Here is an 11,927-nt window from a genome sequence, read left to right as displayed (position 1 = left end):
CCCCCCCCCCCCCCTTTTTCCTTCTCCTTTTCTTTTTAAAATGATAGGATAAATCAACCATCCCCAAAGCTTAGCTTTTAGAGAAAAGTCATGAGTATTTTTATATTTAACACTTTCCAAACAAATCTTTTGGATATGAAGTGGGTCATGCACAAGCCCACCTACCTTATACTTAGTTTCAACTTTTTTATTTATAAGAATGGAGGCAGCAATGATTGAACTCTAGGCCACTTGATCATAGAGGCTCTAATAGTATGTTATAGACCCAAAAGCTTATGCTTTACAATGAAGGCACATTAATGTTTTTACATTTAATAATGGATTGTGTATTTATGTGCAGATATGATCCTCGTAAGCGTTTAACAGCAGCACAAGCTTTGGAGCATGAGTAGGACTCCTTCTCTTCTCCTTTGTTCTTGTGTCTATTATGTGTGTCTAACCTTGAAAAGTATGATTTTAAGTTTTTTAAGTTATTGGTTTTTCAATGTTTACTGAAATCTTCACTTAGTTTTACGTTTTCCCCCATGTATGTTCTATTTCTTGATATATTGCCTATGGTGCACTGAAAATGATGTGGTTGCTATCTTGTTGTATCAATATAGTTAAGGACTGTGCATTGTGACTTTTGGTTATATTAGTTCCGTTTTTGTAGTTCAGCTGTTATCTGACAAGCATCCTTATGCTCTGTTTGCCAGGTATTTCAAAATTGAACCATTACCTGGACGAAAGTAAGATTCTGCCTTCCCATTGTTGGTTATTCTGGGTTGGCTTTTATTCTTAAATTCAATGGATAAGACCTGTTCCTATCATTCTTGATTATTTCTAATTTATTTAAAATTTTGTTTTGGAAGATTTATAAACAAAAATGTTCGTGCAGTTATTTTGTGTTCTATAAAAAAAAATTGTTCTTGTCCTCATGAAGCACTATTCCACCAATGTTTATTTTCTTTAACTGAACATTTCTGTAAAATCATGCTCAGTGCACTTGTACCCTGCCAACTTGGAGAGAAAATTGTAAATTATCCCACTCGTCCAGTGGACACTACAACTGATCTTGAAGGGACAACCAATCTGCCACCTTCACAAACGGTAAGCAATGATGGTTGAAAATTTGTTGCTACTATATCATTCTAAATAGCAATTGTGTATACTTAATATATCGTTGGCCTATCTCAATCTTACTAGTCTCGTTATAGATTTAAAATTTTCATAGAGCAGGGCATGTCAAAATAGTGGATAATATTTGTCCTTAAATCGTAATCATCTTTTAATGAAATCTTATAGACTGAAGTTTACTAGGAGCAATGAACATTAGAGAAATTAAGGCTCATTATTTTTTTTTTAAGATAAGGCAGTACTTCAAATTGTAAGAGTATTGCATATTTAGAGGAATGAAGGATCATTTTCAAATGTTTGATGTACCTTGAATTGTGTACATACAATTTATGTTATGACTTTGGGTTCAGTGCCTTGGTGGGTGGTTTAGTCAATTCCTCTTTATTGCCATAATCATCTAAACAATATTTGCATGCAATGTTGGTGAATAGAATATAAAGAATTTGTTGATATGTGGGTAGCCACAGCTGGAGTTTTTATTGTGTGAAAAATTTATGGTTAATCAGAGTTATAGGATGATAAGGAGTTATATTTATAATGATAAATTACTTTTTCATTTGTCAATGAACAAATGCTTTAAGATGTTAAGGAAATGAGATTGGGTAAATAGGCATTATATAAGGAGGAATATACGAGGACTAGAAAAAGAGGGGGGGGGGGGGGACAGATAGAGGGAGGGTGAACACTTGTTTAAATAAATTTATGATATCTTTGGAAGGTATATTATTTTGAAACTTAATTGATGACCACATGAAGCTCCAGCCGAATAATGTTAACCAGAATTTCTATTTTGAACTTCAACTCTTCCTTTGTTCATTCAATAAAATCCTCCTTATAACCTTCCAAGGAAATAACCTTGTTTTGCTTTTCCTTTTGTATACAAATTGAGAATTGATTGCAAAAAATAGAATAGATTGAATTTATCTTGGGTAACCCATATGTAATGGAGTCCATCCAATTATAAATCTGACATCTGAGTACTTATTATTGAAAAAGAGAACTTTTAGGAGTCACTTTCTTTCTCTGAAAGCCATATGGCTTCTCTTAAATCAAGTATCTCCCATTTTTAAAAAATATTTTATATTATTAAATATTATTGCTTAAACTTAGTTAAATTTCTATTTGAATTTAGTTTTCTAGTTTTTGAATTTTAACACACCATATCAAATTAATAGACATAGAGATAATGTGTTTTGATTCAAAAAAACTATTTTTGTAATTTCCTTTTTAATTTTAAAAAAAATTATCTGTTTAATCTATTCCTATCTAATAAAATATAATTCTTAATATTTGCAATGGATAAGTTTCTCATTATACTTATCTTAAGATATGTAATTTCACCATTGTTTAACAATATTGATATGTTTCTACTATATTTTAAAATTAATGTAAAATTTAAAAGTATCCATGCATTAACTTGCTAGTTTTATATTTCTTTCAGATAAGGGATCTGCTTGGAGATTATGTAGATGATAATTAACATTAATAAAGTTCAATTACATGGTGCCATGATGTTTATGAACATTTTCAATGATTTTGCTATGTCTAATAGAACATAGCTGGCTTTTTTTTACCATATTGGTACAGTTCATGTTCAATTTTATCAGACTTGGATTTATTATTAAATTAGAGTAAGTCCTTCGTATCATCTGTGGATTGGTAATGATAAGTCAGAGTTGGTATTAATGAATATTGTGAAAAATATATTTTATACAAGTCATAGTTGAAATATTTAAATTTTATTATTTATATTATATTACAAAAGTTGTACACAGGAAAAATGACAACCTAAACCTTCATTATACCATGAGTCGTGTCCATAATATACAATTTTCCTAGATTATTTCTTTAATTAGATAATTAGTAAGTTTTTAAAAAAATATAAAAACCAAAAGTTATTTAAATCTTATATGTCATATGTGGCTTGCATAATTTTTAATTTACAACTCTGCAAGTCATACACAATATATACAACATACATATTTCTTAATATAAAATTATGTAAGTCTTAAAAACCCTAAATGTGTAATTGTTTGAAAAGAAATAATTATTTAACAAGCTCAAGTTTTTTATTAGAAATATGACAACCCAATTTTGAAATTATTTCTATTCAAATGGTTGAGTAAATTATTAAAATTAGTCATTGAAATTACATATATTAGTCATTTTAGTCCTTGAAATTATGACAAGGAAATTTTAGTTTTTTATATTAATAACTGTTGGCCATTTTAGCCCCTAATATTAAGAATCTGTCAATTTGATCCTTGATTTTGACAACTATAATAATTTTTCTCCTAATTTGATGCACATTAGTCCTTAAATTTGTTGTGTGTCAATCAATTTGGTCCGTAACATCAAATTCAGGGTCCAAATTAACAATAGTTGTTAAATTTATGGACCAAATTGATGGATTCTGTAATGTTACAAACCAAAATGACTTGTGTCAATTTAAGGGATCAAATTAATTGGCAATTGTGAAAAGTTAGGGACCAAAATTTCTATTTTATAATATCAAGGACTTGATTGAATTGTGTTTATATTAGGGACTAATTTGATGTTTTACTCTCAAATGTTATGTTTAGGGCCTATAAAATGTAAAATAAATTTTTTATTAAGAACACTTAGCAATCAACCAACAAAACTATATCATAAATTTAAGAGTAAAAACTCTTTAACTCGTTGAATTATTACTCTAGTTGCATTTCCAGACTCAAATATCAAATTAAGCACGGCCAGCCCTGGCACAACAGTAAAGTTGTGCCTAGGTGACTGGTTGGTCATGGATTTGAATCCGGAAACAACCTCTTTGCATATGTAAGGGTAAGACTGAATACAATAACCCTCCCCCATACCTTCGCATAGTGAGGAGCGAGCCTCTGGCCACTGGGGTACATTAGTTAGTTAGTTATATCAAATTAAGCATAATACATCTTAATTTAACATAAGTCATTGTAATTTCCCCTTTCCATCAAATTTAATGGTTGATTTTAATAGAGTTGAATGCACAAGTGCATATAATATTTGGAAAGAAATGTCTAACAGACAAAAAAAAAGAAGTAAAAAGCCCTGTTATCATAGGGAGAAGGGAGCTGCTGTACCATCAGGTACTTCTTTAGTGTCATATGGTGGACATCTTGCTGTCCAACTTCACATGGGACTTTTGGGCATACATCCAATCTCTGAAGCTTAAATTTCAGAACTGTATTTTAGATTTGAGTTTTGTCACTCCAACGAAGAGGCATCTAGACTTGGGGCTTCAGCAATTTCCTTATATTGGCATCTGTGACATCGGACATTTCTTTCCACAAATGGATAACTATTAGCAAGTAAAAGGGAAAAGGGGGGAAAACCCAAAGAAAGAATAATAGCATTCTGTTTGATGCATTTAAGGAAGAAATTGTAGAATTACTTAGTGCAGTATAGCCTTACTAATACGTTACTAAACAAGAAGCCACTCAAGTTCATCTGGTTTTGCTGGAAAAGATGTATTAGTGTATGTTCTTTTTTTAATTTATTTCTGTAAGATTTCCATTTGAAAGACATGCCTCTTTCACGCAACATAAATAATGCTGAATCATTGGTAAATAAAATGCATAGCTCCACTTCTACTAAAATGTTGTTACTTTCCCTTCCTGTGGAATGAAGTTTCATTTTCTTTCTCCTACTTACTGGGTGCCTACTCCATGAGATTAAATTATCTCTGTTTTTGATTGTTGGCATCCAATGCTGTAGAATGAAAAACTAGATCAAGACATCAAAAGTGAAAATACTAATTCATAGGATGCTTTTCAACCCATCTATTTAATCAACACAACACAATTACAAAATAAGACTTACGATAGTGACATTAGCTTCCAACTATAAAGGTTTCAGCCAGTGTTATTAAACCTGTTTCGACTTGGTCAGTTGGACTGGAAACCGGGCTCATAGGCGGATCAGTTTAGTTACTGGATCATTTATGGTATTATCAACTCAGTGCCACATTATCAAACAGGTCCCGAACTGGACTAAACTGGTGTATTCACTTGGACAGGACTGCACCAAAACCAGTTGAATCACTCCCCTCTGATCTTTTCAAGTCCTCATAGGCTGAACCGTGTCCCAAGCTGTCCCAAGTGATTCGACCAGTGATCCCCATTAATCCAGTAGCTTTACCAAGTCAATGTCTTTCAGTTAACACTGGTATCAACCAATGTCTTTGTTCAGAGGGCTTTTTTGAAATCAACACATACTGCTGTTATTCAGCCCTCTAATTGGTCCGCTATACTAATCCTCTCTGTTATGGAATCCACTGTAGTGGCTAAGGGCCGCTCTGTTCTACTGCACTGCTATAGCGCACTATTTAAAGCCCTGTTTTAATCAACAACTTGTGTTTACACGATAAAAAATGAGAGAATTTTCGAAAAGATGATGGTGTAGATTTTTCTGCATAGGGCAGTGAAGATTTAATAACATGGCTTTCTCTTTTTTGTCTTTTGCCCAAATATCAGGTGGATGGCATGAACATTTAACTGTCAAAATTGGATAGGAAGGGGAAATTACAATGAATTGTGTTAAATTAGGGTATATTATGCTTAATTTAATATGTAAGGAAGAAAGTGCAACTAGGGTAATAATTCAAGGATTAGGGAGATAAAATGCCTTTTTACCTTAAATTTAAAAATATTACAGCGCTATGTAAGTCATCTATGCCGTAACAGATTGCATAATTTTTTTAATTTTAAAAGTTATGCAATGTGTATAACATATGCGACCGACTTAAAAATTATGTAAGTTGTTGTATATGCCATATATGACTTATGTAATTTATTTAAATATCTTTTCAATTTGAAAACATCTCATTTAATTAAATAAATTTGCATGATTCTTATATTTTGGATATGATTCATGATAAAATAAAATTAAGTTGTCATTTTTCATGTATACAACTTTTGTAATTTAATTTTAATTATGTAAGACTTGCACAAAATATATTTTCCTCATTAATCATCAAGACCATTATAACTTTCCTTACAAAATTCATAGATGGTAGAGTAATAAATTCCGGAGTTGCACTAGTTTGGATATTATACTAATATAATTAAAAAAGACGGATATAATTACATAACTATTTATTAATAATATGCTAAGTGCCTTTTGTGCATATGATTGTCTGGTTCCTTGCTGAGCTTAAATATTTGTGTGTGTGAATAATATGAGCGTGAGCCTTGGTGCGTGATAAGGTAGCCTTGTGAACTAGAGGTTCAAATCCTGGAAACATTCTTTCTGTTTGTGGGATAAGACAGCATACATTTGCCCTCCATAGACTTCACTAGGTGGGAGCCTCGTGCTATGGGTCTTCCTATATGTGTGAATAATATGCTGAGTGGGATTTGTGCATTTGATTTCATTGTTCCTTTATGAAATTTAAGTTACCTTGGTTTTAAACATACCTATTTATGGTAAAGTATGGTTTTATACTAGCTTGTTCACAAGTTGTATGTCTAAACATGCTCTACTTTAGAGTTTTAATCGATCCAATTTATTTCTTACTTGTTTTGAGCCAGGTAAATGCAGTTTCTGGTAGCATGCCTGGTCCTCATGGGTCAAATAGATCTGTGCCTCGGCCAATGAATGTTGTTGGAATGCAAAGACTGCCCCCTCAAGCAATGGCAGCTTATAATCTCTCATCTCAGGCAGCCATGGGAGATGGAATGAATCCTGGGGATATCTCAAAGCATCGAGGTGTTCCACAGGCCCATCAGCCACAACAGGTTTAGTGTTTCATGGGAATTGGGAAAGGGGATCAGGGGTTTGACTTTTTTCTTTCTTTCTTCTTTTCCTTCTTGTGATATTCAAGTTTACTATGTTGAACAGTTGAGAAGGAAGGAGCAAATGGGGATGCCGGGATACCCTGCACAACAGAAGTCAAGACGATTATAAGGTAATGGAGTTTTGGACTTACGGCTCCACTTATTTGTGGCAATGGTGATAGACTGGTAGTGGTAGCTGTCATAGATATGAACTTCACTTTTAATTGAACTGGGACTCGGCTGGGAGGATACCTTTGAGGTGTGAATCTGAAAAATTATCTATTGTTATATTTGATGAGTGTATCAATCTTCTCATATTTTGTGTGGGTGATTTTTATGGAATAAGGTAAGGTTTATGAGAGTTCTATGGGAAAATTTAAATTATGCTTGTAATTTGATTCTTGTGCTATGGTTCTTGAAAATTGTATGGGAATCTCAAAATCAAGCATTACCTGATCCATCTCTTTACTAGTCATATGTTTTGTGGATTGTGGCAAACTTCAAATTCTACACATTCTTCATTTTTATTATTCCATCATTGTACCTGTTGGAATACTTGAACTTTAAGAGTTGGGAAACTCTTTATTTGCAAATAGCTTGTGAGAAGCAATATATTGTCTCATGGTTAGGTTTCTGCTGGAAGAGAGACTAAGTGAAGATAGATTTGGGGTCAATACTTCAGTACCTGAACTCATGCAGGACATTTCTGGACAGTGTTTGCCTTCAATACTTGCAAGCCTCACTTTATTGCAATCAAAGATTGGGTGCATTCTTCTCTGGAATTTTGATGCTAAAATGCCAAATGTATGCTGGAACACCAATGAAGCCATAAAAGGGAATAAACGTATGAAAGGGTTAAGCTACTGTAAGCACATGTATATCATGATTATAACAATGCAATTCTATTGTATTTCTTAGCTTTTGGGCAAGATCAATGTCAGTAAACCAAATGTTGATCATCCATTAGGTTTTCATAATGGAACTTTTCTTGATTAAATCTATAACATGCTACTTTGTATTTGTAGAATATTTTGCCTCACATGATTGAAGATAGTTCAAATATCACTTGCCTTTGGTATTTCCGTTTTGAATTTTTCTGTGATCACTGGAATCACAGACTTTTCACTCCCAAGGAGATTATTGAAGCTTTCTGTGAGTATGATGTAAACTTTGTTCGGAGACGTAGTAGTATGAAGATATGAAAAGCAGCAATTGGGAGAATTATCTGATCATACTTTTGGAACTCTAATGTTAAGCCAGTGTTAAGTATTTTGATATCATTGGCAAGTGGCTCTCTCGGTTATCATGAAAATTTTAAGATGCCATTCATTACTCTTCTGAATTTTTTTTATCCAGTTATTCAAAGATAGCAACATATACAATGAAATTAAGTTATGAAATTGTTTTAATTAAAGTGTAGAAATAAAACTACAGAAAATGTATATTCTTTTGGTGCTACAGAGAAAATATATGCAATGATTGAAATCTCATCTTACAAATGATGGGATTATATAACTTAAAATAATGAGATTGTATAAATTAATACAAAAAAATGATTTTTAAAAAATGAGTTAAAGTTAAGAAGATTTGGATTATACAACTTCAAAAGATCCTTTGAAACAATTAGTTCTGTTTAACTGGTATTCAAACACTAAAAGAATGAACTGTGTATAACTTAAAAGGTTTATCACTTTTCTCATAAACACACTGCGCATTCGAATTTCGGACCCTTCAAATAAACTCCGTAACACACTAAAGCACTCTTCACCCTCACGAAACACACAATAGTTGTGGTCCCCTTTCTTCCTTTATAAACCACATTCTCCTACACTCAGGTTCCATAAAACATACAAAATCATGGATGGCTTTGTTGTTGCGGCCAGCCCACACCCCTTTCCCTCTAAATGCTCCCACAGCTTGTGATCTGATTTAGGGTTAGGTTTTCACATTAAAAATGATTATTTAATCTTAAATAAAAATAATTTAAAATATATTTTTGATTTTTTATCTTAATATAATTTTTTTCTTTTGATTTTTTATCTTTCAAAAAGATTCATTTTGATCGTTTTAGAAATGATTTACAAAATATAAAACATTAAAGTGTTATTTTCAAGTTGACAAAAGAATAACTTTATTAATTTTCGTCAGAGATTATGTTTATTTTTATTTTTATTGGAAGATGTTAATTTGATAGACTATTGATGACAAACTCTTCATTTAAGAATTTAATACAACTAAAAATATTGAGAACTCAAATTTAAGACCAATATTATTACGGAATTGCTAATTAGCACGAAAATAGTTTTCATACAATTAGCCCGAACTGTATTATATTAAAGAAATCATTTTATAATTTTTTTAACTGCTAATTGATAATTACTTAAAAAATGACAGCCATCCATTTAAGAGTTGGTGCCTTTTGTGCGCTAAATCTGTCGTGCTACATAGCACTGTTCATGTTATTAATAGAATTTAATATGTGCTAAGTCATACAAGATGGCAAATCCATTTATAATATGAGTAGTTTTTTTTTTTATAAAAAAGAAGTGATATCGATTTTCGTGGTGAAAAGGAAGAATAAAATAAATTCAATAAAGAAACACAAAATCTTTAAAAAATCTAATTTGATTAGATGGAATAAAAAAAAAAACCTAGATGAGTGGGTGTTTTGAGCTGCAAACTGTAGCTAGCAATTATATTCCGGAAAGATATTCCAACTTGACGTGGGTAATATACAACTGCAACAGAAAACTATAACAAATAAAAAAAAGGATGACGTATTTGGGCACATGGCTAGAAATTTTAAAACAGATACCAGATGGCTTATCTAATTGATGTTTAAAAGAATATTGAAAAAAAAGCTTTTTCTTTTAATTCCTAATTTTTTAAAATAAAAGACTTGGCTTACAAGAATTTTTCAAGTGGAACGCATTAAATATTCAGTTGAGACTTGAGATATGATACAACAAGTATATAACCATATTATTATATAGCCCACAGATTATACCTGCCATGCAACACTTCAAACAAGCTTTTTGTTGTTTTCCTTTAGGGAAGCAAGGCATCCTGCAATAAACAGCTTCTATCTAGTTCTGCTTCTGCCATTTATTTATTTATTTAGTCTCATGCATGATCTTATCCACCATTATTATATCATATAATATAATGTTCGTTTCCTCAAATGGCCTTCACACACGCATTGCACACACACATCTAGTTAAATCTCTTTCACTACATTACATAGCAGCAGCAGCATTTACAGCGAATCTAATGCCAATCCCATCATCCAATGACATACACAATTCCCTAAAACTGAAGGCCTCCATACGCCCACTTGCAAGTGCATGTTTTTCCCCGCTATAAAAACCACTTCATTTTCTATTAGGAGGGTTATGTTACTTGTGTAGTACTTGTGTTGTGCTGGTGCATTCTTCTACTTCAATTCTCAGCCATGTCGGTGGTTCCTTGCAATTGCAACCACACCACAGAGAAAGATAACCTTAGTGGTGAAAGTGAGAGCTTTCACAAGTTTTTTGAGTGCTGGATTTCTGAGCAAAAACAACATCTGAAGGACCTTTTAGCTGCTGAATCAACCCAGCTAATTAGTGATGAGGAGCTTCAGGCACTGAATGATAAGGTGGTTGAGCATTATGAGTACTACTACAAGGCCAAGTCAAGGTGTGCAAAGCAAGATGTATTGGCCATGCTGTCCCCAACATGGATGAGTTCCTTGGAAGAGGCTTTTCTTTGGATTGGTGGATGGAGACCAAGTATGGCATTTCACTTGATATATTCAAAGTCCGGCTTGCAATTCGAGGCCCGGCTCGATGAAGTCCTCCAGGGTCTAAGAACACATGATTTGGGGGACCTATCAGCATCACAACTTGCTCAGCTTGATGAGATGCAAAGGAGGACTATCTTGGAGGAGAGGGAGATCACTGATTTGATGGCAAGGCACCAGGAGACAGTGGCTGATGCCTCAATGGTGGAGTTGTCTCATGTGGTTTCTGAGATGATTAGAGCCAATCAAAGAGGAGAGGTTGATCAGAGTAAGGAAATAGAGAACAAGGTTGAATCAACTCTTGTGCTTAAGGAGGAAGGTTTGGAGAAGATTCTGCTGAAAGCTGATGAGCTAAGGTTTATAACACTCAAGGATGTTGTTGATGTTCTGACTCCAAAACAGGCCATTCATTTCTTGATTGCTGCTGCAGAGCTGCACCTGAGGCTGCATGAGTGGGGCAAGAAGATGGATGCAAGAAAATGCAATCAAGGTTTTGGTGAAGGTAAAAGCCACAATTCATCAAGTTGAAGATAGCAGCACTTGGATTGGAATCAAATCAATCAGAACAAGTTGAAGAAAAAAAAGAGAACATGAACATGGTATTTTTTTTTTGGGGGGGGATCAAATCAAATCAAACCATACTATGTATTCACAGCTTTTAGAAAAAAGAAAAAAAATGATTAGTTTGAAAAGCCTAGTCCATATGAAACAAACCAGGTCTCGATGTGTAATTTCATATTGGACCATCAAAAGCCTGCTTAGTTGGATTGGATCATTCCCATGTTTGACAATGCCAATCTTTATCTTTCAATCCACCCAGAAGGGAATTTAAATTTGTAAGCAAATATCCAGTTACATTGTCCAGTTACATTGATCAATTGCAATAAGGAAAGCGATGTTATAATTTTTCATACACTGGAAAAATAAAAGATTGAAGAAAGAGATGAGCTTGCGGGAGTTAGGATATAAGTCAAACCCACGACCACGAGCATTCACCGACAGAAAAACTCACAAGCATTTCTCTAAAACACAATCAGCTCTCAATAATTATAATAGACCTTTCTAGTAATTTGGGGGTTAAATTATTAATGGTAAATAAATGTGAACTTTTTTTTATTAGGAAAAAGAATATACAAATTGCTGTAAACTTTTGTAAATTAATAGAATTTTTGAGCTATGATATTTTGATCTAACTAATTCTTAATCTCTTGCTAATAATTGAATAAAAGAGTTTATTA

At 32.9% G+C, this 11,927-nt stretch overlaps 2 protein-coding genes across 2 annotated transcripts in view; both read left to right on the top strand.

The window, feature by feature from the left end:
* LOC100794990 (cyclin-dependent kinase E-1) overlaps window positions 1-7,905 on the top strand; it is an 11,353-nt gene extending 3,448 nt beyond the window's left edge. The window contains exons 11-16 of the mRNA XM_003525089.5: window positions 341-388; window positions 696-728; window positions 981-1,089; window positions 6,663-6,869; window positions 6,973-7,039; window positions 7,538-7,905. Coding sequence (XP_003525137.1) covers window positions 341-388; window positions 696-728; window positions 981-1,089; window positions 6,663-6,869; window positions 6,973-7,038 — 463 coding nt within the window. The 3' untranslated portion in view covers window position 7,039; window positions 7,538-7,905. The remainder of the gene's footprint in view (window positions 1-340; window positions 389-695; window positions 729-980; window positions 1,090-6,662; window positions 6,870-6,972; window positions 7,040-7,537) is intronic.
* A 2,199-nt stretch (window positions 7,906-10,104) lies between these two features.
* On the top strand, window positions 10,105-11,613 carry LOC100784399 (protein DOG1-like 4). The gene has a single exon (XM_003524268.5). The coding sequence runs from the start codon at window positions 10,360-10,362 to the stop codon at window positions 11,215-11,217; it is 858 nt and encodes a 285-aa protein (XP_003524316.1). The 5' UTR covers window positions 10,105-10,359; the 3' UTR covers window positions 11,218-11,613.
* Window positions 11,614-11,927: the final 314 nt, after the last annotated feature.

This window comes from Glycine max, chromosome 5, assembly GCF_000004515.6.
Source record: "Glycine max cultivar Williams 82 chromosome 5, Glycine_max_v4.0, whole genome shotgun sequence".
Taxonomy (NCBI): Eukaryota; Viridiplantae; Streptophyta; class Magnoliopsida; order Fabales; family Fabaceae; genus Glycine; species Glycine max.
Note: the sequence above shows the minus strand (reverse complement) of the source record. Positions and strands in the feature narration are given on the sequence as shown.